Genomic DNA, 25,190 nt, shown 5'->3' with positions numbered 1-25,190 from the left:
AAAGGGTATTTGCAATTCAGAACCGAGGTGGGAAGAGAAGCAGAACATCTGCTACCTCACTATTTTTTTTTAAACTTTATTTATTTTTTTAAAAGAACCAGGAGCTTTGGAAGTCAACCAGATCTCTTTTTTTCTGAATTGGGGGGGGGGGGGGAATGTTGGCCGCATCCTGCGAAACTTTCTTAAAGAGTTCTCCAGATTCCAATGTTTCGGAAGCTTGGCCACTTGAAGATGGGTGGACTTCAACTCCCAGAAATCCCTAGCCAGCAAGAAAGATGGCTGGACTTCAAATCCCCAAATTCCCCTGCCGGCAGAACTGGCTAGGGAATTCTGGGAGTTGAAGTCCACCTATTCCCAAGTAGCTCTGAAGCTTGGCCACTTGAAGATGGGTGTACTTCAACTCCCAGAATTCCCCAGCCAGATGGGTGGACCTCAACTCCCAGAATTCCCCAGCCTGCCAGCAAGATAGCTGGACCTCAACTTCCAGGATTCCCAAGCCTGCAAGCAGGATAGCTGGACTTCAAATCCCAGAATTCCCCAGTCAGCAGAAGTGGCTAGGGAATTCTGGGAGTTGAAGTCCACCTATTTTCAAGTAGCTCTGAAGCTTGGCCACTTGAAGATGGGTGTACTTCAACTCCCAGAATTCCCCAGCCAGATGGGTGGACCTCAACTCCCAGAATTCCCCAGCCTGCCAGCAAGATAGCTGGACCTCAACTTCCAGGATTCCCAAGCCTGCAAGCAGGATAGCTGGACTTCAAATCCCAGAATTCCCCAGTCAGCAGAAGTGGCTAGGGAATTCTGGGAGTTGAAGTCCACCTATTTTCAAGTAGCTCTGAAGCTTGGCCACTTGAAGATGGGTGTACTTCAACTCCCAGAATTCCCCAGCCAGATGGGTGGACCTCAACTCCCAGAATTCCCCAGCCAGATGAGTGGACCTCAACTCCCAGAATTCCCCAGCCTGCCAGCAAGATGGGTGGACTTCAACTCCCAGAATTCCCCAGCCAGCCAGCAGGGTTTCTGGACTTCAAATCCCAGAGTTCCCCAGTCAGCAGAACTGGCTAGGGAATTCTGGGAGTTGAAGTCCACCTATCTTCAAGTAACTAAGGTTGAAGTTAGTTACTGCTAACTAACTTCACAATTGCTGCTCACAATTGCTTCTTTTCTGATCCTTTGAAATGAAAACACACCTGTGTCTTTTGGTCCCAAAAATGGCATCCATCCCCCCTCCTCTTATTCCAGAAAACCATTTCAATCCCTCGATCCATTCACTCACCGCTAAAAACAGCATGCAGTACATCGCAAAGGAAGAATGTCCAGAATAGAATGACAATCTAGAAAGAGAAGGGGGGGAAAAGGAGAAATATATAGATTAACAGGTAAGTCCTTAAATTATAATCCCACAAGTGGAAGCCCCAAATTTCTGTTGCAATGTGAAACATCAGTTTAAACGAATTTTGCCCGATTTTACGACCTTTCTGGCAGCAGCTGTTAAGTGAATCACTGCCATCGTTAGGTTAGTAACACGGTTGTTAAGTGAATCTGGCTTCTCCATTGACTTTGCTTGTTGGAAGGTCGCAAAAGGGGATCACGTGACCTCCGGGACACTGCAACCGTCATAAATAGAGTCGGTTGCCAAGCATCTGAATTTTTTTTAATTAAAGTTTTCTTAAACTTTAATGGCGCAGTGGTTAGGGTGCAGTACTGAAGGCCACTACAGCTGACTGCTATTGCTATTGCTATTGCTATTTTTATTTTTAATTTTCAAAACAAACACAATGCATAAAATCTTCCTTTTTTACATACTGTAGAAAGTGTATCAGTTGGTTATAAAAACTTTTGTACATCTCTTCCACAGTCATCAAGCATAATTCATATTAACTCAAGTATTTTAACTCAGATATTTATACATGTTACCGTCATCATACCTCCATTTTCATTTGACTATAGTTGTTTAAATGTCCTTCATCATAAAATATACCAAGGTTTAATACATAACCACATACTGGAATTTCATTTACTATTTCTAAAATCCTCCAATGGCACTGAATCCTTATGTCCTATTCTAGCTAAACATCCATAATATTTAATAACAAAGTTTTCTATCCTTCTTTCCAAATCGCTGTTTGCAATTCACATCTCATTTCCTTAACTACGATGAATCGTTATTAATTTTTGACTGCTTCCTGTTAATGGTTACCAGCATCTATTTATAACTGCATTGATTTTAAGAGTTGCCAGGAAATTCAGTTCATATTCACATTCATCTATTCCTGAAATAGAGTTTTTTCCTTTTAGGTATTTTGCTCTCTTAAAGGTAAAGGTAAAGGTTCCCCTCGCGCATATGTGCTAGTCATTCCTGACTCTAGGGGGCGGTGCTCATCTACGTTTCAAAGCCGGAGAGTCAGCGCTGTCCGAAGACGTCTCCGTGGTCATGTGGCCGGCATGACTAAACACCGAAGGCGCACGGAACGCTGTTCCCTTCCCACCAAAGGGGGTTCCTATTTTTCTACTTGCATTTTAATATGCTTTTGAACTGCTAGGTTGGCAGAAGCTGGGACAAGTCACGGGAGCTCACTCCGTTACACAGCGCTAGGGATTCGAACCGCCGAACTGCCGCCTTTTCTGATTGACAAGATCAGCGTCTTAACCGCCGAGTCTCTGAATTTTACCCTCTTGCGGTGATGTTATATTTGAAACTTCCTTTTCGAACGTAGCTTTGCCTACTGATCGAATTTCTGCAGCAAGGTTTGTGGCCTTTGCAAAAACAATGCAGGCAGTCCTCGACTTACGACCACAATGGAAACCAAAGTTGATGTCGCTAAGTGAAACATCCATGAAGTGACTTTTTGGCCCATTTTTGTGACCCGTCTTGCCACAGTTGTTAAGTGAATCACTGCAGTTCTTAAGTTGGTAACAGGTTTGTTAGGTGAAGCTGGCTTCCCCATGGGTTTTGTTCGCTGGAAGGTTGCAAAAGGGGATCGTGTGCCCCCCCCCCCCAGGGCATTGCAACCGTCATAAGTATGAACCAGTTGCCAAGTGTCTGAATTTTGATCACGTGACCATGGGGACCAACGGTTTTAAGTGTGAAAAAAATGCCTTAAATAATTTTTTCAGTGCCGTTGTAATTTTGAAGGGTTACTAAATGAATTTTTGTGATGGCATTTGGGTAACAACTTCCTCACATCAGTGACGCTGTTTGGACAGAAACAATATTGTGTGTTTGTGTGTGTGTGTTTGTGTAGCCATTGAGTTAGTAAATCCTCACGATTTTATAGATATTAATTAAGGGGGTATTTGTTGCAGTGATTAAGGCAGCAGGCTGGAAACTGGGGACCCTGAGTTCAAGTCCTACCTTAGCCACAAAGCCAATTAGGTGACCTTGGGCCGGCCAGTCTCCTTCAGCCCTTGGAAGGAAGCAATGGCAAATCACTTGCCAAGAAAACTGCAGCCGCTTGTTCAGATGGTCACTAGGGGCAACAATTGATTCCAAGGAATCCAGAAAAAAAGGTTAATAGTTAATTATAGATACAGATAGTCCTCCTTTAGCGACTGCCTCATTTAGCGACTGTTTCAGTGGTGAAAAAGTAACTTTACAAAAATCCTTGCATTCACAACCTGAGTGGTGAGTGTGTAAGCACAGTCAGTTTATTATATTTATTTATTTATTTTAGAAAATTTACATTGCTGCCTCCTTGCCCATTAGGCTTCACTTAATGACCAAATTCCAGGTCCAAATGTGATCGCTAAATGAGGACCAGCTGTTTTCCTGAAAGAAAATTTTTTGGGGAGTATTCCAGCGCAATACGGAAGCCATAGGGAATATATGGATATGGAAACCAGGTCCCAACGGCGGTCATAAGTCTGAGGACCCTCTGCACCTCTGAGGGCACTGAACGTACCTGGATTCCGTGATGTTTCTGGGGTTGCCCTGGCATACGTCCTCCACCTGGAGGTAAAGCGAGCAATTCACTTTGGTCCAGTCTGGCTGGCAGACCGCCAGGAAATTGGGCCGCAGACGGCCGATCGTGTACTTGGCCAAGTCGGTCAGCGATTGGCTGACGGCGCTGCCGAACAGGAAGGTCCCGATCACTTTGTAGAGGGCGGCCAGGTAATTGTTGAACTGGGAACGGGAGTACAAGCGCTCCGTGTAGACCAGGTAAGCCTCGCCGATCGAAATCTGAGGAGAAAAAAAAAATGAAAGGGGAGGTTCCCCCGGGACATCCGTTACGCCCTCCCCGCCCCGCTTTCCACCCTCAAAGCTGGCGGGTCGCCCTTGTGAAGACGCCACTAGCCCTTACGTCACCAGGCGACCGTCCACGACCGAAGACACCTCTGGGAATTCTACCCTGGACGTTTCTAAGAAGAGTCTAGAACCAGTGACGCTGAAAACCAGTGTCCCTGACAAGCGCTGGGGGCGCTTGTCAGGGACGTGACCTGGAAGAGGAGCTGCCCTATGTCCGCATGCACACTGTGCAGCTCCTCTTCCGGTTTCTAGCATGCACGACAATCAGCTGGCCAGTGCACATGCGCAGATAGAAACTAGAAGACCAGCTCTTCCGGTCTCCGGTACTGCCATGCGTGCAAAGGCCAGCTGATCGTCACATGCGCAGGCGTGCCAGAAACCCGGAAGAGCAAAGGGCAAGGCTGCATGTGCCGTGAGACATGGCTGTGCGTGCCACTTTTCTATTCTATTCTGTTCTGTTGTTCTGTTCTATTCTTCATTCCAATATTCTATTCTGTTCTATTCTATTCTGATCTGTTCTATTCTATTCTATTCTTCATTCCAATATTCTATTCTGTTCTGTTCTATTCTGATCTGTTCTGTTCTATTCTATTCTTCATTCCAATATTCTATTCTGTTCTGTTCTATTCTGATCTGTTCTGTTCTATTCTTCATTCCAATATTCTATTCTGTTCTATTCTATTCTGATCTGTTCTATTCTATTCTATTCTGATCTGTTCTATTCTATTCTATTCTTCATTCCAATATTCTATTCTGTTCTGTTCTGTTCTGTTCTATTCTGATCTGTTCTGTTCTATTCTGATCTGTTCTGTTCTATTCTTCATTCCAATATTCTATTCTGTTCTATTCTATTCTATTCTATTCTTCATTCCAATATTCTATTCTGTTCTATTCTATTCTGTTCTATTCTATTCTTCATTCCAGTATTCTATTCTGTTCTGTTCTATTCTGTTCTATTCTGATCTGTTCTATTCTATTCTTCATTCCAATATTCTATTCTGTTCTGTTATTCTGTTCTGTTCTATTCTTCATTCCAATATTCTATTCTGTTCTGTTCTATTCTTCATTCCAATATTCTATTCTGTTCTGTTGTTCTACTCTGTTCTATTCTTCATTCCAATATTCTATTTTCTTCTGTTCTATTCTTCATTCCAATATTCTATTCTGTTCTGTTCTATTCTATTCTTCATTCCAATATTCTATTCTGTTCTGTTGTTCTGTTCTGTTCTATTCTTCATTCCAATATTCTATTCTGTTCTGTTCTATTCTTCATTCCAATATTCTATTCTGTTCTATTCTATTCTTCATTCCAATATTCTATTCTCTTCTATTCTATTCTTCATTCCAATATTCTATTCTCTTCTGTTCTGTTCTATTCTGTTCTATTCTGATCTGTTCTATTCTATTCTTCATTCCAATATTCTATTCTGTTCTGTTATTCTGTTCTGTTCTATTCTTCATTCCAATATTCTATTCTGTTCTTCATTCCAATATTCTGTTCTGTTCTACTCTTATTCCTCAAATGCAAACAGGACCAATTGTGCTACAGGCAGTCCTTGGTTTACAACTGTTCATTTAGGGACTCTTTGAAGTTACAACAGCACTGAAAAAGTCACCTTTTTCACACTTATGACCATTACAGCATTCCTATGGTGACGGGATCAAAATTCAGACGCTTGGCAACTGACTTGTACTTATGACGGTAGCAATGTCCCAGGGTGACGTGATCCCCTTTTGCGACTTTCTGACAAGCAAAGTCAAAGGGGAAGTCGGATTCACTTAACAACTGTGTTACTAACTTACCACCTACAATGATTCGCTTAATGACTGTGGCAAGAAAATAGCCACAGCAATAGCACTTAAGACTTATATACCGTTTCACAGTGCTTTTACAGCCCTCTCTAAGCGGTTTACAGAATCAGCCTCTTGCCCCCAACAATCTGGAAAAGGTATAAAATGGGGCCAAGCTCCCTTAACAAATGTCTCACTTAGCAACAGAAGCTTTAGGCTCATTTGTGGTCGCAAGTCGAGGTCTACCTGTACTAGGAAAATGAAATGGCGACTTCTATCCTTAATTTTTTCAGTCGGAGAAGAAAGTCTTTTATCCTGTTCAGCCACACCGAGTCGGAAACTTTAATTAAGTTTCTCATTAAGGAAAGGAGAGTGAAATTTAGAACAGCTGAATAAAAACCAAGATTTTAAAATTGTCTGCCGGGTTCTTTGTTCCCATCTGCAAACAATAGTAAAGTTCAGACGGCTAAGCATTAAATTTAAACGGTTTCAGCTTCCTTTTCACATCGTACAAACAATTAAACACGTTGCTCCGTCTCTTTTACTAACAGTACATTGAGCAATTATTGTATAACCTCGGGAATTACCTGCTCATTCTTACTTAACACCTTCCTTTTTTTGGAGGCTACCCATTTGATTTTAATCAGATAAAAGGATTACCCCAAGACTAAACAAAAACCGAGGACGATTGACATACTTTTCAAAAAGAAGGAAATGACGATCAACCTTCCCCGTATACCTGTATAAGCTCTATTATGCTAAATAACATAATGTAAATAAATAGCATTTTAACTGTTTTAATTAAAAAAAGAAACTGGCTGTGGGTTATGATTCCCTGTTGTGGCCCAGCAGGAGCCGTTGGAGCTGCCGATGGGCTCCGACAGCGAGGGGCCCTATGAGTCGGAAAGATGTGGAGGACCCTGGACAGGGTTCCGCCTCTGAGCAGGGCGCAGAGAGGCTGGTTGGCCACCAGGAGGCGCCTGAGAACTGGAGCGGCGGCACGCTCCCGAAGTCAAGCCTTGGGGAGGAGACAAGGGAGTGTGATCCTGACGTCATGCATTGGAGCAGTGGGGAGGAGACAAGGGAGTTGGTCCTGGATGCCCGGCAACGAAGGGCTAATAGGCGTAAAGAACAGTTACGCAGTTACAGGAGATAATTGGACTCAGCTGGTGGTAATTAGGCTCCTCTCAAGACTATAAAAGGAATGGCTTTCCACACGCTCGTCGCAGGAATCAACGTATTTATTAGAGCTGAAGAATCTAGCGTGGCTCTCTTGGCAGGCTGGATTGCTGCCAAGGTTCAGTCTGTGCTGGATTGCTGCCAAGGTCTGGTCTGTCTGTTAATAAATCCTTGAAGTATCTTTGTCTCGACATGAAGAGGGGGGGGGTCAGAACAATTCCCTATACCCATCTGTGGCATCTATGTACCACAGGTGACATGCAGAGCCCTCTCTGCAGGTACGTGAGCTGTCCCCCCAGCTCAGCCCAGCATGCGCGTGGGACAGAGGGATCCACACACATGCATGGGGGGCCGGTGGGGTATCACAGGGGAGATGCAGCCCCCCCACCCCTGCCAGGGGCCTGTTTTTGATCCCAGGAGGCTTCAGGGAGGCCTACTAGGCCCAAAACGGGGCACGTGTGTGTGTGTGTTTGAATGTGCATGTGCGGGGAGAGGCAGGAGATCGGGGGGGGGGGGATTGCCTGCATATATGTGGAGATGTGTGGCACGCGAGTGGGGTGTCTCATGCGCAATGACAAGGTTAGCCATCACTGCCAGGGGTCAGCAATCTGCGGCTCATGTGGCTCTTTCATCCCTCTGCTGTGGCTCCCTATCGCTCAAAATATGCGTCAAAACCACCAATGTGATTTATTGAGCTTTTCAACCCCCAAGTAGGCCAACCATGGATAAATTAAAGAAAAGAAAAGTTGCAGAAGAAAACCGAACGTTTAACTACATATACTAAGTTTTGTGGCCACTCAGGAAATAGTCAGGGAAGGGTTTTGTGGCTCCCGATGTTTTCCTTTTTGTGGGAAACGGGTCCAAATGGCTCTTTGAGTGTTTAAGGTTGCCGACCCCTGCCCTATACTAATCAACTGCACTTTTTAACCAATAAAACAATCTGCATGATATAGTAAGATACTGGGAAGGACTGGGTGAAGTGGGGGTGGGAGGAGAAAATTGCACCCCAAAATAGCGGTTAAGGAAAGAAACATGTCCACCTCTCACCTGATCTCCCAGAAGGTGGGCCAAGTAAAAACTGGACATAGATTTGAAAGAAAAATTGGGATAAAAAGGGAAATTATTTCCAAATGTGATCAACAGACTTTCAGTCTTATCTGATAAAAGAATTCTCGGCCCAATACTTCACAAACATTCTGTTGCTAAGTGAGACAGTTGTTAAGTGAGTTTTGTCGCATCCTATGACCTAACTTGCCACCGTTCTTAAGTGAATCACTGCAATTGTTAAGTTAGTCACATGATTGTTAAACGCATCTGATCTCCCCATTTGCTCATCCAATGTTCACACAGAAGGGGATCACATGACCCCAGAACATTGCAACCGTCGTAAAGATGAATCAGTTGCCGAGCGTCTGAATGTTAATCCCGTGACCCTGGGGATCCTGCAACGGCCGTAAGTGTGAAAAACGGTCCTAAGTCACTAAATGAACTATTGTAAGTTGAGGACTGCCTGTACTCCCAGCTGTTTTAGGCTGAGCAAAAAAATATAAGTCACCTGGGAAAACCAATGGAAATCATCAAAACCATAAAAAAGCGAAAGTTAGAATATTTCAGACATGTGATGCGATACCCAGAAAAATAGGCATCCTTCACTTAATCCTTACCCAAAAGAGACAAATAAAACACAATTTAAGGATTATCCCTAGATTTTATAGAATAGAATAGAACAGAATAGAACAAAATAGAATAGAATAACAGAGTTGGAAGGGACCTTGGAGGTCTTCTAGTCCAACCCCCCTGCTTAGGCAGGAAACTCTACACCACTTCAGACAAATGGCTATCCAACATCTTCTTAAAAACTTCCAGTGTTGGGGCATTCACAACTTCTGGAGGCAAATTGTTCCACTGATTAATTGTTCTAACTTGTCAGGAAATTTCTCCTCAGTTCTACGTTGCTTCTCCCCTTGATTAGTTTCCACCCATTGCTTCTTGTTCTGCCCTCAGGTGCCTTGGAGAATAGTTTGACTCCCTCTTCTTTGTAGCATCCCCTGAGATATTGGAAGACTGCTATCATGTCTCCCCTAGTCCTTCTTTTCATTAAACTAGACATACCCAGTTCCTGCAACCGTTCTTCATATGTTTTAGTCTCCAGTCCCCTAATCCTCTTTGTTGCTCTTCTCTGCACTCTTTCCAGAGTCTCCACATCTTTTCTACATTGTGGAGACCAAAACTGACTGCAAATATTCCAAGTGTGGCCTTACCAAGGCATTATAAAGTGGCATTAACACTTCATGTGATCTTGATTCTATCCCTCTGTTTATGCAGCCTAGAACTGTGTTGGCTTTTTTGGCAGCTGCTGCACACGGCTGGCTCCTATTTAAATGGTGGTCCATTAGGACTCCAAGATCCCTCTCACAGTTACTACTATTGAGCCAGGTACCACCTATACTGTTTCCTCCAAGGAAAGATTGAAGGCCAATGAGGTCCAAGCAGAAGAAGAACATCATGGCTTTGAAATCTAAGGGACTGGGTTTTCGGACTAAACTCAACAGCACTTTTTTCTTGCGGCTGTTGATAAAAACAGGATCGCCAACGTCCAATGACGGATACGGCACAAGAAGAAGAAGAGGAGGAAAGGAAAAAACACCAGCCTTACTATAAAAACGGTGCAGGGAATGGTCACGCCAGCCATCACCCCATGCGTAATGGTGTCCGGCTTATACGGATAACGGATGGAAGTGTCCTCACAGTAGAAGCCCCTTTTGTAAGGGGAATTCACCAAGGTCAGGATGGCGAATGGAAGTGAGGCTGCAAGGGAGAGAGAGAAAAAACAGACACGACATTCAATAGGGCTCCTCACCAACTCTTTTTTTCATACTATATACCCCCCTCCCCCCTAAGACCCCACCTCCCTTCCCCCCCCCCCACGACTTTCCAGAGCCCGTACACGGTATAGATTTTTAACAAACACAGTCTAAAATATATTAAGGCAAAGGAAGTAAAAAAAAAAAAAAAAAAGGAAGTCAATAACACCTGCGTTGAACTCAGCTTCTTCCTGTTACACTAACTTTGAGCAGTTTAGATTATTCCTAATCTTAAACATAGGCTATCTGGAATTTCTTAGTCCCGTATTTGTTTCGTGTATAGTCAATCCATTTTTTCCAGTCTCGTTTATATCTCTCATTTGAGTGGTCTTTAAGATATGCCGATATTTTAGCCATCTCGGCTAGGTTTGTAACTTTCAATGTCCATTCTTGAGTTGTAGGCAAGTCTTCCTTCTTCCAGTATTGCGCCACCAACAGTCTTGCTGCCGTTATTAGGTGCAGAACCAAGTTGGTCTCTACCGCTGTAAAGTCAGTACTTATACCGAGTAAAAATAACTGAGGAGTAAACTTTATCCTTCTTTTAAAGATATTTTGCATCATCCACCACATTCTTATCCAAAATGCCTTAACCTTTTGACAAGTCCACCATATATGAAAATATGTAGCATCGAGAGAAGGGCTTTCAATAGGGCTCCTCACCAACTCTTTATCTCACATCTATCCCTGCTCAGGCACCTGCATAAGTCAATTGATTGTCCGCAACAGCTGTACCTGGACACAAGTTGTTTAGGCACCAAAGAAGTTGTCCTTCACACTTTTTGGCAGGGATTAACCTTTCCATCTGCAAAACAACCCATTAGAATATCTATGGTGATTCTCAGCGCATCCCAGATCATGGTTTGTTCCAGTGGTGGGGTTTCAAATTTTTTTAGAACCTCTTCTGTAGGTGTGGCCTGCTTTGTGGGAGTGGCTTGCTGGCCATGTGACCGGGTGGGAGTGGCTTGCCGGCCATGTGTCTGGGTGGGAGTGGCTTGCCAGCCATGTGACTGGGTGGGCGTGGCCAACTTGTAAAATGTGGTGAAACTCACTTAACAACGCTCTTGCTTAGCAACCAAAATGTTGTCTCAGAAACTCTGGCATTTGAAGCACGCAAGTCTTAAAGCTGTCAAGTTACAAGACCTCTTAGAAAAAAAAAACCAGGGGTGTTCAAACTTGACAGTTTTAAGACTTGTGGACTTCAACTCCCAGAATTCCTCCCCCAGTCATGTTGGCTCAGGAACTCTAGCACTGAAGTGTGCAAGTCTTAAAGCTGTCACGTTACAAGACCCTCGCACCCTAACCCTTTAGAAAAAAAAAACCCAGGGGTGTTCAAAGTTGACAGCTTTAAGACTTGTGGACTTCAACTCCCAGAATCCCTCCTCTCGCTCTTCATCTTGATGACGTGGGGACGGGCAGGGGGAGGGAGCTGGAACCGGTTCTAAACGGCACGGTAGATTTGTGGAACCTCTTCTATAGAAGAGGTTAGAACTGGCAGGAACCCACCCCTGGTTTGTTCCAAAGGGATTTGTTTTTCAAGAGGGAACTGGATTCTCTCTCTTTTTTTTAAAAGACATTTCGCTTCTCATTCAAGAAGCATGCGCGAAGCGAACCAGTTGTCAGGCCTGCAGTCATATCCCTTATAGGATCTTTGGCCTACCACGCTCTCTATTATTTCACTATGCTGTTTCATTAGTTGGGGTAATTGGGAGGGGGAATAGTAAGGAGTAGAATTGTAGAATGTGTTGTTGTCATTCCTTTCTAGAAGCCCAAGGTCATCTTTTGTCTCCGCACCTCTGCACTTGACCAGAACTAGATGGGTGGAAATGCCAGCATGGGAGAGGAAGATTGGACCATGGGATGGACTTGTGGGTGTGGGCGCAAGATCATGAACTTTCAACTGGGTGGGAACCCCAGGAAGTTTTCAGATTCGGGTTTCCCACAGATGTGCCAACATGTCTCTCTTAATAAATTGGAAGTTTGAGGAAAGTTCTGCCTTGGACTCTGATTTAATTCTGGATGATATTTTGAACACTGCCACCAATACCAATGCCGGTAGAAACCTACCAGGGTTAGGTTACTACTGGTTTGGCAGTAAAAAAATTTGCATGCACATTTTCATTTAAAAAGGATCTGTGCATGCGCACATTAAAAACAAATAAAAATTTACATTTTTAAAATGAAGATTGTTCTGCGCATACGCAGAACATAAAATCAAGAGGGCACCGCCGATCAAGAACCGGTACGTGTGAGTTGGGGGGGGGGAAAGGTGGGGAAAATGCTTAGATATCTTATTAACTGATTTTGTTTCAGAATACGTTATAAAGGTGTAATGTTATTGGAGGTCTATTGAAATTGCGAATGAATGCCAGTAGGTGGTTGTGTCTTTAAATACAAATGATTTCAGATAAAAGCACGTTTGAATAATGGTAATTAAGTGAGAATTGTGGTACAGTGATAGTAAAATACATAAAAGATTTTTGATTTAAAATGTACAATTCAATTTGAATGAAGTATATGTAGTGATTGTGGAAGAAGCGGACGAAATGTATTTGTAACCAATCGACACGCTTTCTACAAGATGTAACGAAGGATGATTCTTTTTTGTGTGTGTTTTTGTTTAATTAAAACAATAAAACTTTTCAAAAATAAAGAAAGAAAGAACCAGTACGTGTCACTGGATACGTTCGCCCCTTTGAGTTATGTTAAAAAAAATAAAATTAAGCCATGTTATCAATAATAAACAAACAAAGGAATGTCCTTTTCCTTTCTTTCCCACCATAACGTATGATTTTTTTTAATCCCGGAGGAATGGAAATAACCAAAGCGTTCATATCTTCCACTGAATGTTTTTGGGAAGCTCAAATTCCAGAGACCAACCTAGAATTATCCCAGCAGTGTCATCAAATATAATACGGCCTCAGCAGAAAAATAAAATCCACATTGATAGAGTTTATGTGAACCTATTTAATTTTCTCCGCCTAATGTGCCAATAATTCTAAGGGACGAATGAGGAGATCTTTTCCATAATGTCACTCTTTTGATTGTCGACCATGTGCAAATTTTTTCCAACTTTTTCTCCCTCCATCAAATCAAAACAAGCGTCCTTTAAGAGAATGCTGCAGTTTCCCCGTGGCACGACAAAACCGCGCTCGGCTAAAGCGCGCCCGATTAAACCGCGTCGCTGACGTCATCAACAGGGCGACAACAGCGAGCGCGGAGAAAGAAGGGCGCTTTAAATAGCGCTTTGAAAGCAAGCCGATTCAAGTTAAGGTAAGGGTTAGCTTTAGGGTTAGGTTTAGGGTTAGGTTAAGGGTTAGGGTTAGGTTTAGGGTTAGGTTAAGGGTTAGGATTAGGTTTAGGGTTAGCTTAAGGGTTAGGTTTAGGGTTAGGTTTAGGATTAGGTTTAGGGTTAGGTTTAGGATTAGGTTTAGGGAGGTTAGGTTTAGGTTTAGGGGTTAATTTTAGGTTTAGCGTTTACAGCGTGCTTCTGTCTCCGCGCTGTTGTCGCCCTGTGATGACGTCAGCTACGTGGTTTCGTCGAGCGCCCTTTAGTCGAACGCGGTTTTGTGGTGGAACCCAGTTTCCCTTGAGATCGTATCAATCTTTCGCCTTCTTTGCTTCCATTCTGCTGTCACATGGACAAAAATTCCTCTTTTTTTCACCATTGTGGTTGGGTCCTGTGGCTTAGTGCTCGAAAGAGAGAAGACTCTAGTCCCTGACTTACGACCATTCGTTTAGTGCAGTAATGGTTTTCTCTTACCTTCACTACCGCCTGCGCAAAGTGTCCGTGATGGCATCTGGGCAGGTAGGCGGAGCCTCACGCGATGCCGCCGCCACCGGTTCGCCTGCATCGGGGCGAACCGGCAGAATACTACTTCTGGTTTAGTGACCATTCAAAGTTACAACGGCATTGAAAAAAGTGACATGACCGTTTTTCAGAGTTATGACTGTTGCCGCATCATCTCCATGGTCATGTGATCAAAATTCAGATGCTTGGCAACTGACTCATACTTGTGATGGATGCCGTGATCCCCTTTTGCGACCTTCTGACGAGCAAAGCCAACGGGAAAACCAGATTCACTTAACAACCGTGTGACTAACTGAACCACTGCAGTGATTCACTTAACAGCTATGGCCCCAAAAGATCATAAAATGGGACAAAATTTACTGTCTCACTTAGCAACGGAAATTTTGGGCTCAATTGTGGTCCTACACTGAGGACTACCTGTATTATGTACCGATCTTGCTTTTTTTGCTCTTTATCCCTGTATTTAATGTTTTTATAAAGTACTTGACATATTTTTATGTTTATGATTTTAATTGCAACCCGCCTAGAATATCTTTGCAGAGATGGCAGCATAGAAGTTAAATAAATAAGTCTGATGTACATGCAATAATCAATCAATCAATCAATCAATCAATCAGAATAGAGCTGAAAGGGACCTTGGAGGTCTTCTAGTCCAACCCCTTGCTCAAACAGGGGACTCTATGCCATTTCAGACAAGTGGATGTCCAGTCTCTTCTTAAAAACCTCCAGTGTTGGAGCATCCACAACTTCTGGAGGCAAGGCGTTCCATGGATTAATTGCTCTAACTGTCAGGAAATTTCTCCTTAATTCCAGCTTGCTTCTCTCTTTCATTAGTTTCCATCCATTGCCTCTTGTCATGCCCTCTGGCGCTTCTTTTAACATTTTTTTAAAATTTCGACTTACATTTCATTTAGTGACTGTTTGAAATCACAACAGCACTGGAAAAGAAAAATCACACATAACCAGTTTCCACATTGGCAGCTGTTGCAGCATCCCCGTGATCACAATTCGGATGCCTGGATTCATATTTACGACGGTTTCAATGTCCTGGGGTCGTGTGATCACCCGTTTGCCACCTTCCTGGCTAGGTTTCCGACAAGCAGGGTCAAACCAGATTCCCTTAACAACTGTAACTTAGCAACTGTGGCTCCCCCAAAAGTCATAAAACGGGGTGCAAATCTCCTTAAGAACTGTTTTGCTTAGCAACAGAAATGTGGGGGCTTGATTTTGGTCGTAGGTTGAGGACTACCCACCGGGATCAAAACGCACAAAACAAAACAAAATGAGGGGGGAAAAAACCCCTTTTCCTGAAAGCTAGGATAGTTGGGGCCATGCAGGCTTTTGCGGGGAAAATTGTGTTCCCAGAAAGCAGAAGTAGGTCACACAATAAATTAATCTTAATATTTGGCGAAGCGCTTGGACAAGCCGCTGAAGTTTTCTTGGCATCGTTTTTGGATGTTGTTTTCCTTTAACGTCTTTTTCCCAGGGCCGAGGGAGTGAGTGACTGGCCCTGGGTCACCCAGCTGGCTTCGTGCCTGAGGCAGAATCTGAACTCGCATCCTCCTGATCTCTAGCCTGGGGCCTTTCATTACCACACCACACTGGTTCTCGGTGGATAAATGTAGGTTAACGATACATTTTTTTCCCCTACATGTTATTAGCCTGCTTCCTAGGCTCTTTTTGACTGAAAACATGTTTGGTGTATGTGTGTGAGGTGTCCTTCCAGATAACAACGGGGTACTAGTCCCTGTTGTTTTCTTGCCAATACATTTCAGAAGTGGTTTTGCCCTTATCTTCTACTTCTCCCTGGGGAGAACAGAGAGAGAGAGAGAGAGAGGGTAAAGGCCCAGAGTCTCCAAGCTGGCTTCATAACTAAGGTAAAATTAGAACTCAGGATCTCTGGTTTTTAATCTGGTGCCCACTGTATCTCGAAATTGGCCTGTGGACTTCAACTCCCAGAATTCCTCAGCTAGCAATGCTGGCTAGAGAATTCTGGGAACTGAAGTCCTCTCCTCTTAAAAGCTGCCACGTTTGAGAATTCTGGGAATTGAAGTCCACCATTCCTAAAAGCTGCCACGTTTGAGAATTCTGGGAGTTGAAGTCCACCATTCTTAAAAACTGCTACATTTGAGAATTCTGGGAGTTGAAGTCCACCATTCTTAAAAGCTGCCACGTTTGAGAATTCTGGGAGTTGAAGTCCACCATTCTTAAAAGCTGCCACGTTTGAGAATTCTGGGAGTTGAAGTCCACCATTCTTAAAAGCTGCCACGTTTGAGAATTCTGGGAGTTGAAGTCCACCATTCTTAAAAGCTGCCACGTTTGAGAATTCTGGGAGTTGAAGTCCACCATTCTTAAAAGCTGCCACGTTTGAGAATTCTGGGAGTTGAAGTCCACCATTCTTAAAAGCTGCCACGTTTGAGAATTCTGGGAGTTGAAGTCCATCCCTCTTAAAAGCTGCCACGTTTGAGAATTCTGGGAATTGAAGTCCACCATTCTTAAAATCTGCCACGTTTGAGAATTCTGGGAGTTGAAGTCCACCATTCTTAAAAGCTGCCACGTTTGAGAATTCTGGGAATTGAAGTCCACCATTTCTAAAAGCTGCCACGTTTGAGAATTCTGGGAGTTGAAGTCCACCATTCTTAAAAGCTGCCATGTTTGAGAATTCTGGGAGTTGAAGTCCACCATTCTTAAAAACTGCCACGTTTGAGAATTCTGGGAGTTGAAGTCCACCATCCTTAAAAGCTGCCACGTTTGAGAATTCTGGGAGTTGAAGTCTACCCACCCAATATTGCCTGTGCGAATTCTGAGATCTCAGAAAAACAAATCATCAAGAGACCTGGAAATCATGGCACCGGCCAATGAAAAGCAGGCAGTCTTTTAATTCTCACCAGAGTTGGGAAATAAAAAGGTTCATGCATTCACATGGTCACATGATCACATTTTGGATGCTCGGCCAAATGACCATTTGTAACATCCCACAGTCACGTAACCACAATTTATGACACTTTGTCCTGGAAACCAATGTTAACTTTCGGTCCAGCAAATAATGTGAGCAATGAATCCACTTAATGACCACGGTGGTCATTTAATGAATACTGCAAAAAAATATAAAATCAAGTGATGACCTGCTTAACGACCTGCATGAGTTATGTCCATAATTCGAGACTCAATTACGGTTAAGTTGAGCCCTGCCTGTACTGTACATAATTACATTCGGGCTCTCTTTTTCCCCCACTCAAAATGGCTAAATTAACTTATTTGATTAAAAACTAAACTTATGACTGACTGACCCTCTGATAGACTTTTTGCATGAAACAGAAATAAATGCACTTGTGGTTTTGGATAATTAGGGGAAAAATGGATAATAGAAAGGTGATTTGTCGTTCTAAAGTAAGAGATAATTTTGCAATTCTATTGCATTTGCTGCAAAGAAAACTGGAAAGTTCTATATGTCTTTATTGTTTCTTTTTATACTGTGTTTTCCTTTTTTCCCCTTTCCTTTCTTCCTTTTCTTTGCCTTCGTTTTTGTTTAGTTATCTTCTATTCAAAACCTCTAATATATATATATAAAATTAAGTAGAAAAGAAATTCATTTCAAAAAAATTTGATGGATAAATTGATTTGCTCTAAAAGGCAAGACACTAGGCTGTTGAATCCCGAAACTTTTAGTCCATCTGGCTTCGTTCTGCAGTAAAATTCGGTAGCGTGGATGGTCTTAATCCAGAAACCTCCTTTTAATTTTTTCCTCCATCTCAGTTTTCCATTCCTTTTAGGGAATTGGTTGACATCTCTGTTGTTGTAAGTATCTGGATATTCCTTTCTACATACAAACTGTCTTAGTTATATAAGGAACAGCCTTCACACTGGACATCCATTTTTTTTAAAAAAACCTGTTAGTTTTATTGAGATCCTACAAGCCATCTATGGCAACATGCTGGCCTAGAATCTGAATGAATTAATAAGGTTCTGCCCTGTTTTCTCCCCAAAAGCTGCACAACCACATTTCAGGAATCTGGACATTTTAAGGAAGCTATCTGTGGTCCATCCTGGAAATTAAGTAGCCTGTATAACATTTTACCTAGAATTTTGGGGAATTCTGCTTAGAGTTTGCTGAAGGAGCACACTTAAAACTGTTCTGCAGAATTCTTTTCTATATTAGGGTGCATTCCGATGTAATTCTCCTCCCCCCGTGGGTTTTCTCAAAAGGTTTTAAACAAATAAACTCCTGATTCCATCAAGAGGATTGTCAAATAGGAGCGTTCTTCTTACTAATTTAATCAAGCCACTTTCAGATAATACGAGGCCCTGCGTCCTGGGCAGAATATTTACAGAATTTTTAGCTATTTTTGCAGCCTTGCAAGAGGAAACCACGAGATCCCGGCGATTGATTTGATCCGCCCGATAAAAATTCCGAGCCAGAAAAACAATGGCAGGAGGGGTGAATTAATCATTTTGCAGAGATTTCGGGTATTGTTTGCAAATCAAACTCTAGCAGCTATCTTAAGATACTCGCCCACCCTGGCTCCCTATCACAATCTGATCCTCTCTTTTATTTTTGGTAACTTTACTAGTAAAAACCTAGGAGGAGGAGGAGGTAAAAGGAAAAAAAAATGGTGTAAAGAGGGAAAAGAAAGGAAAACAGGCACCAACTTCCGACTCTCTTTAGCACAGAAGGTAACATGATTACAACCACAATTTTTTACTTTTACGCAACAGTACACGCAAGCCATTTCTATAACCATCAACCTATCCAATTAGCAAAAACACATTTTCATTTTTTTTTCATCGCAAGCACAAAATCCAGAAGCAAATTTCGAAACAGAAACAAGGTGAGAGATATTTTCTTTTCTTTTCTTTGGGTAAAAGGACCAATTTGACCATCTCTGCTTGTCGTTGCTGCAGGGAATATTATATTGTATTATATATTATAATATATTATTCCCAACAATCTGATATTCTTATGTTTATACATTCATGATGGATGTATTTATGATCACTTATAATCGTGATTTATCACTTATCTCTTTTATGTACACTGAGAGCTTATGCACTGAAGACAAATTCCTTGTGTGCCCAAATACACTTGGCCAATAAAAAATTCTATTCTATTCTATTCTATTCTTTTTTCCTATTCTATTCTGTTCTGTTCTTCTGTTCTATTCTACTCTACTTCCATTCTATATTCCATCCCATTCCCCATTCCATTTTCCATTCCATATAGCAATAGCAATAGCAGTTAGACTTATATACCGCTTCATAGGGCTTTCAGCCCTCTCTAAGCAGTTTACAGAGTCAGCATATTGCCCCCAACAATCCGGGTCCTCATTTTACCCACCTCGGAAGGATGGAAGGCTGAGTCAACCCTGAGCCAGTGAGATTTGAACAGCCGAACTGCAGAACTGCTGTCAGCTGAAGTAGCCTGCAGTGCTGCATTTAACCACTGTGCCATCTTATCCCATTCTAGAGGACCCAGATCATTGGGGGCAATAGTTGACTCTAAATTGCTTAGAGAGAGAGTGGCAAGCAGAGTGAAACGGTATATAAGTCCAAGTGCTATTGCTATTGTTATTCCATATTCCATTCTATTATCCATTCTATATTCCATTCCATTCTACTTCTTAGTTAAAAAATAAATTCAGGAATGATCTCATTCCGGCTGGATTTTTTTAATCGTGAACTCAGGATGCAGACTCTTGCTGTTCCCAGCTACAGCTCAATCTGTGCAAATCCTCAAGGACACCCCCAATCTTTTCAAAAGGGGTGACAGATCTAATTATATCCCCCCCCTATCCAGCTTGCTAAGCAAATTACACGCTCCCTCGGCGTCTTTATGCAAAGCTGATGGGTCGGACGAGTGAAGAAAAGATTGGGAGAGGTGGAACAAACCAGCTTTAGGTCATGCTTCGCGTCTGTTTAGCCAAGGGTTTTACGCTCCACCATGGGCAGAAGTACAGATAGTCCTCGACTTACAACCGCAACAGAGCTCAGCATTTCTGCCGCTAGGCGAGACAGGGGCTAAGCAAATTTTGCCCCGTTTTATGACTTTTCTGGGCACTGCTGTTAAGTGAATCGCTGCAATTAAGTCAGTACTGTGATTGTTGAATGAATCTGGATTCCACATTGGACTTTGCTCCCGGAACACTGGAACCGTCATAAATACGAGTTGGTTGCCAGGTGTCCGGATCTTATATTAATTTTTGCTCCAAAAGACGCATTATAGTTTATTTCCCGGTTAGGTCTTTATTTTGGGGAAAATACAATACTAAATCCCTCCGTCTGCTGACAATCTTAACTGGGGCTTATTTTTGGGATAGGGATTATGTTGTGGCCCAGCAGGAGCCGTTGGAGCTGCCACCAGACTCCGACAGCGAGGGGCCCGATGAGTCGGCTCTGGAGGATCCTGGACAGGGTTCCGACTCTGAGCAGGGTGCAGAGAGGCTGGTTGGCCACCAGGAGGAGCCTGAGCCTTGGACCAGTGGAGAGGAGACAAGGGAGAGTGAGCCGGACGCCAGTAGTGAGTTGTTCCCGGATGCACGGCACCGAAGAGCTAATAGGCGTCAGGAACAGTTGTGCAGTTACAGGAGGTAATTGCACTCAGCTGGTGGTCATTAGGCTCCTCTCCAGACTATAAAAAGGCTACTTGTGCACACGCCCCTCTTGCAGAAGTCAACGCAGGAACGAATGTCGGAGAACATTGTTATGAGCTTGGCAGGCTGGATTGCTGCCAAGCCTTATCTGTGTTTATTGCTGCCCAAGCTTGTCTGTGCCGGTTTGCTGCCAAGCACCTGTCTGTCTGTTAATTAAATGCCGTAACTTATCTTTGGCTCGGAGTGTGTGTTGGTGTGGGACGAGGGGGGGGGGGGGGTCAGAACAGGATTATATTGCAAAAAATCATGCTAGGGTTTATTTTCCAGTTGGGTCTTATTTTGGGAGGGGGGGAACTGGGTAATTTCAGACCGATCTGAATTTGAATTTCAACCCCACGATTTCGTTTTTTCTCTCCTGCTTTTGGTTTCAACAGAGAACTGCAAAAGTAGGCCTCTTAGATAGTTGCAAGCCGCAATCGTATCTTCCCCCCCCCCCACCTTCTATTTTCTTCTGCTAGCTAAACCATCCAGCCCCTGTTCCCATTAGCAACAGGGCTTGGTCTCCATATATTTAATGACATGTTTAAAAAAAGGACCTTGAGAAAGAAGGGACTTTGCTCAGGTAACCATCAGATAAGAGGCAGCCTAGCCCACAGCTGCATAACGGACAGCGCAAAGGCTCAGGCGTGGCACCCTCCCTTCACTTTCTCGGGCTGAAAAGGTGACAGGGGGGGGGGCATTCCCTTCTGCCTTGCAAGATTTTGTGAATTATTTTTTTTTTTAAATTCTTCCTTTCAATCATGTCTGATTCCCGGACAATTCCTTGTAGTTATCTTGATGTGGATTTTCAGGAGGTATTTTGCTGTTGATTCCTTCCTAGGGCTGAGAGTGAGTGGCTGGCCCGAAGTCATCCCCTCCATGGGTTTTATTTATTTATTTAATGCGTTTATACCCTGCCTTTGGTATCGCTTATACATAATTCAGTACTAATACTCCTTTCCTCCTCCTATTTCCCCTGTGAGATGGTTGGGCTGAAAAAGAGCGACCGGCCCAATGTCACCCAGCGGAATTTTATGCTTAGCGGGACTAGAATTCACCGTCTCCGGGTGATTGGCCCTAAGTCACCTAGCCAGTTTTCATGCCTAAGACAGGACCAGAACACGCCATCTTCTGGGGATTGGCCCTAAATCACCCAACCAACTTTCATGCTTAAAATGGGACTAGAACTCACGGACACCTGGTGACTGGCCCTAAGTCACCCAACCAGCTTTCATTGCCTAAGAGAAGGACTAGAACTCATCATCTCCTGCCGATTGTCCCTAAGTCCAGCATTCACGCCTGAGGACTAGAACTAAGGACTAGAACTCCAACAGACCGATCAGATCCCACAGATTAGGCCTCCTCCGAATTCCATCCGCCGGCCAGTGCCGACTGGCGACTACCCGGAGGAGAGCCTTCTCTGTGGTTGCTCCGACCCTCTGGAACGAGCTCCCCGTGGGGATTCGAACCCTCACCACCCTCCAGGCCTTCCGCAAAGCCCTTAAAACCTGGCTGTTCCGACAGGCCTGGGGCTAAAGAGTTTTTGCCCCCCTTCTCGAATGGTATGGTTGTTGTGTGTTTTTAATTTTGTATTGTTATGCCTCGTCTTTTTTATCCCCCTGTTTGTATCTCCTTCCCTGATTGAATTGTGAGCCGCCCTGAGTCCCCTTCAGGGAAAAGGGCGGCATATAAATGTAATCAATCAATCAATCAATCAATCAATCAAACTCACTGACACCTGGTTTCTGCCCTAATGCCTTGAGCACTTCACCAAACTGGCTCTCTGTTAATTTAGCCTTATAGTAAAGTTACATTAGCACTTCTGTGTTTGCTTGAACTCTGTCTGGCCCGCCCGAGAAGATTATCCCGCAGCAATTCACTTAACAACTGTGGCAAGAAAGGTTGTAAAACGGGGCAAAATTCACTCAAGAAATATTTCACTTAGCAACAGAAATTTTGGCCTCAATTATGGTCGTAAGTGGAGGACTACCTGTAGCCCGTTTAGGAACGGGATATATCTAGTTTAATGAAAAGAAAGACTATGGGAGACACGATAGTAGTGTTGTGATATTTGAGGGGCTGCCACAGAGAAGAAGGAGCCAAGCTATTTTCCAAAGCAGCTAAAGGCAAGGCAAGAAGCAATGGGTGGAAACTAATCAAGGAGAGAAGCCACCTAGATATAGGGAGACATTTCCTGACAGTGAAGAGGACAATTCCTGACAATTAATCAGTGGAACAACTTGCCTCCAGAAGTTGTGAATTCCCCAACACTGGAAGTCTTTAAGAAGATGCTGGATAGCCATTTTGTTAAACCTGCCTAAGCAGGGGGTTGGACTAGAAGACCTCCAAGGTCCCTACCAACTCTTCTCTTTTCTTCCATTCGATTCTAATCTAATCACAGAAAAAGAATCATAGCAAACAAGGACCGGAATGACGTTAGGTAGCAGAATCCAAGCTTAGGAATCCACTTTTGACTTGACGTGTTTGTGATAAACCCATTTTGGCTTTGAGAAATGGCGGTTTTGTGTGCTTCCAGACATGCTGTTTAACAACCTTTTTCCTGAATCTTAACACAGAAATGATCTACCATTTCCAAGGTTCTCTTTTACCTCTTTTGAACCCTGGGACTTGCTCTTCACTGGTCTTCCAGGATTTCTTTTAAATTTATTCGTGCTTAAACCCATTGCTTCAAAATAACCGCGTTAACAACTATGGGATTGCCTCCAACAGCATAGCAACTATTGTCAACCACACAGAGAAATACACAATAGTGTCAGATGCCAAGTACATTTGAGAACAGCCGTTGAGGAAGACAGACAGAAGTTTTATTGTGTGCACAGGTGTGGAATAGGTTGTCCCTGGCTCAATAGTAGTAACTGTGAAAGGGATATTGGAGTCTTAGTGGACGATCACTTAAATATGAGCCAGCTGCAGCTGCCAAAAATGCCAACACAGTTCTAGGCTGCATCAACAGAGGGATAGAATCAAGATCACGTGAAAGGTTAATACCATTTTAAAATGCCTTGGCAAGACCATACTTTGAATATGGCATCCAGTTTTGGTTGGCACCGTATAAAAGAAGATGTTGAGATTCTAGAAAGAGTGCAGAGAAGAGCAACAAAGATGATTAGGGGACTGGAGACTAAAACTTATGAAGAACGGTTGCAGGAACTGGGTATGTCTAATTTGATCAAAAGAAGGACTAGGGGAGACAGGATAGCAGTCTTCCAATATCTCAGGGGTTGCCACAAAGAAGAGGGAGTCAAACTATTCTCCAAAGCACCTGAGAGAAGGACAAGTAGCAATGGGTGGAAATTAATCAAGGAGAGAAGCAACTTAGAACTAAGGAGAAATTTCCTGACAGTGAGAACAATCAACCAGTGTAACAACTTGCCTCCAGATGTTGTGGGGGCTCCAACCCTGGAGGTTTTTAAGATGATGTTGGACAACCATATTTTTAAGTGGTATAGGATTTCCTGCTTGAGCAGGGGGTTGGACTAGAAGACCTCCAAGTTCCCTTCCAACTCTTGTTATTCTGTTATTCCTGCCCAGGAGCAGTCTACCTTAAAGTTCTCAAGATCCATCAATGCAGGTGTGGGAGAAGCAATGTTTTTATGCCCTGTTTCGGAGCTTCCTTAAGCATCCAATTGGAAACATGGCACCCTACAGTGGGTGATTGATTGTTTGGACGGATTCAATCAGCTTCAGGATAGTGACTGATGTCAATTACATTACCAATGAATTACATTATCAGTCAATCTCCCAAGAAACCTTTGGATATAGTGACAAAGCAGGAAGGCCCAGTTCAAATTCTTGCTCAGATAACATCAGATTAAGCAACCCACAGTGGGGTTAAACAGATCGATTTTAAAAAGAAGCAATTTCTTCACCAGGAGTAACTCTGCAAATTCCAACAATTTGCAATTTCCATTTCCAGAGTTATATGCCTGAACAAGCCAGCAAAGAAGAGATGAGCATTCAGATCAGTGGTGGGTTTCAAAAAATTTTGGAACTTCTTCTGTAGGTGCGGCTGGATCCACTGGTGGAACATCTTCTAACCGGTTCGGTAGACTTGACGAACCGGTTCTACCGAACCGGTGCGAACCGGTAGGAACCCACCTCTGATTCAGACATTCAGAAGTGACATGTTATATAGCTAGTCTTTCACTTACCACTGCAATTGAGCCCAAAATTTCTGTGGCTAAGTGAGACAGTTGTGAAGTTGAGTTTTGCCCCATGTTACAACTTTTGATATCACAGTTGTTAAGTGAATTGAGTGGTGCGGTGGCCTAGAGGCAGAGCCCTGGCCTCACAATCCAGGAGGCTGTGAGTTCAATCCTAAGTAGAGGCAGATATTTCTCTCTCTCGGCACAATGAGAATATATTTGCTGGGGAAAAAAAACCCTCCGCATTGGCGACCGGAAGGGAATCTGGCTAGTAACATTCGGCTCCATTCAGTTGCTCAGACTCCATCCCGCAAGGGATTATTATCATTAAAAGAAGACAAGTTGTTAAGCAAATCACTGCTCTTCTTAAGTCAGTAAAATAGCTGTAAAGCTAACCACTATTGCTGTGTAGTTAGTAACATGGTTGTTAAGTGACTTTGGCTTCCTCGTTGACTTTGCTTGCCAGAAGGTCGCAAAAGGAAGTCACACAATCCAACCAGTGGTGGGATTTAA

General features: G+C 43.2%; 1 protein-coding gene across 1 annotated transcript in view; it reads right to left on the bottom strand.

Annotated features, from left to right (window-relative positions):
• PLPP2 (phospholipid phosphatase 2) overlaps positions 1–25,190 on the bottom strand; it is a 56,279-nt gene that overhangs the window by 3,922 nt on the left and 27,167 nt on the right. The window contains exons 2-4 of the mRNA XM_087703311.1: positions 9,870–10,021; positions 3,900–4,177; positions 1,274–1,331 (exon numbers count right to left, since the gene is read on the bottom strand). Of these exons, the coding sequence (XP_087559437.1) occupies positions 1,274–1,331; positions 3,900–4,177; positions 9,870–10,021 (488 nt within the window). The remainder of the gene's footprint in view (positions 1–1,273; positions 1,332–3,899; positions 4,178–9,869; positions 10,022–25,190) is intronic.

Source organism: Thamnophis sirtalis, unplaced genomic scaffold (assembly GCF_051295495.1).
Source record: "Thamnophis sirtalis isolate CommonGarterSnake01/CBP01778 unplaced genomic scaffold, rThaSir2_p1.2 scaffold_1, whole genome shotgun sequence".
Taxonomy (NCBI): domain Eukaryota; kingdom Metazoa; phylum Chordata; class Lepidosauria; order Squamata; family Natricidae; genus Thamnophis; species Thamnophis sirtalis.
The sequence above is the reverse complement of the archived record's forward strand: the minus strand, read 5'-3'. Positions and strand labels throughout refer to the sequence as shown.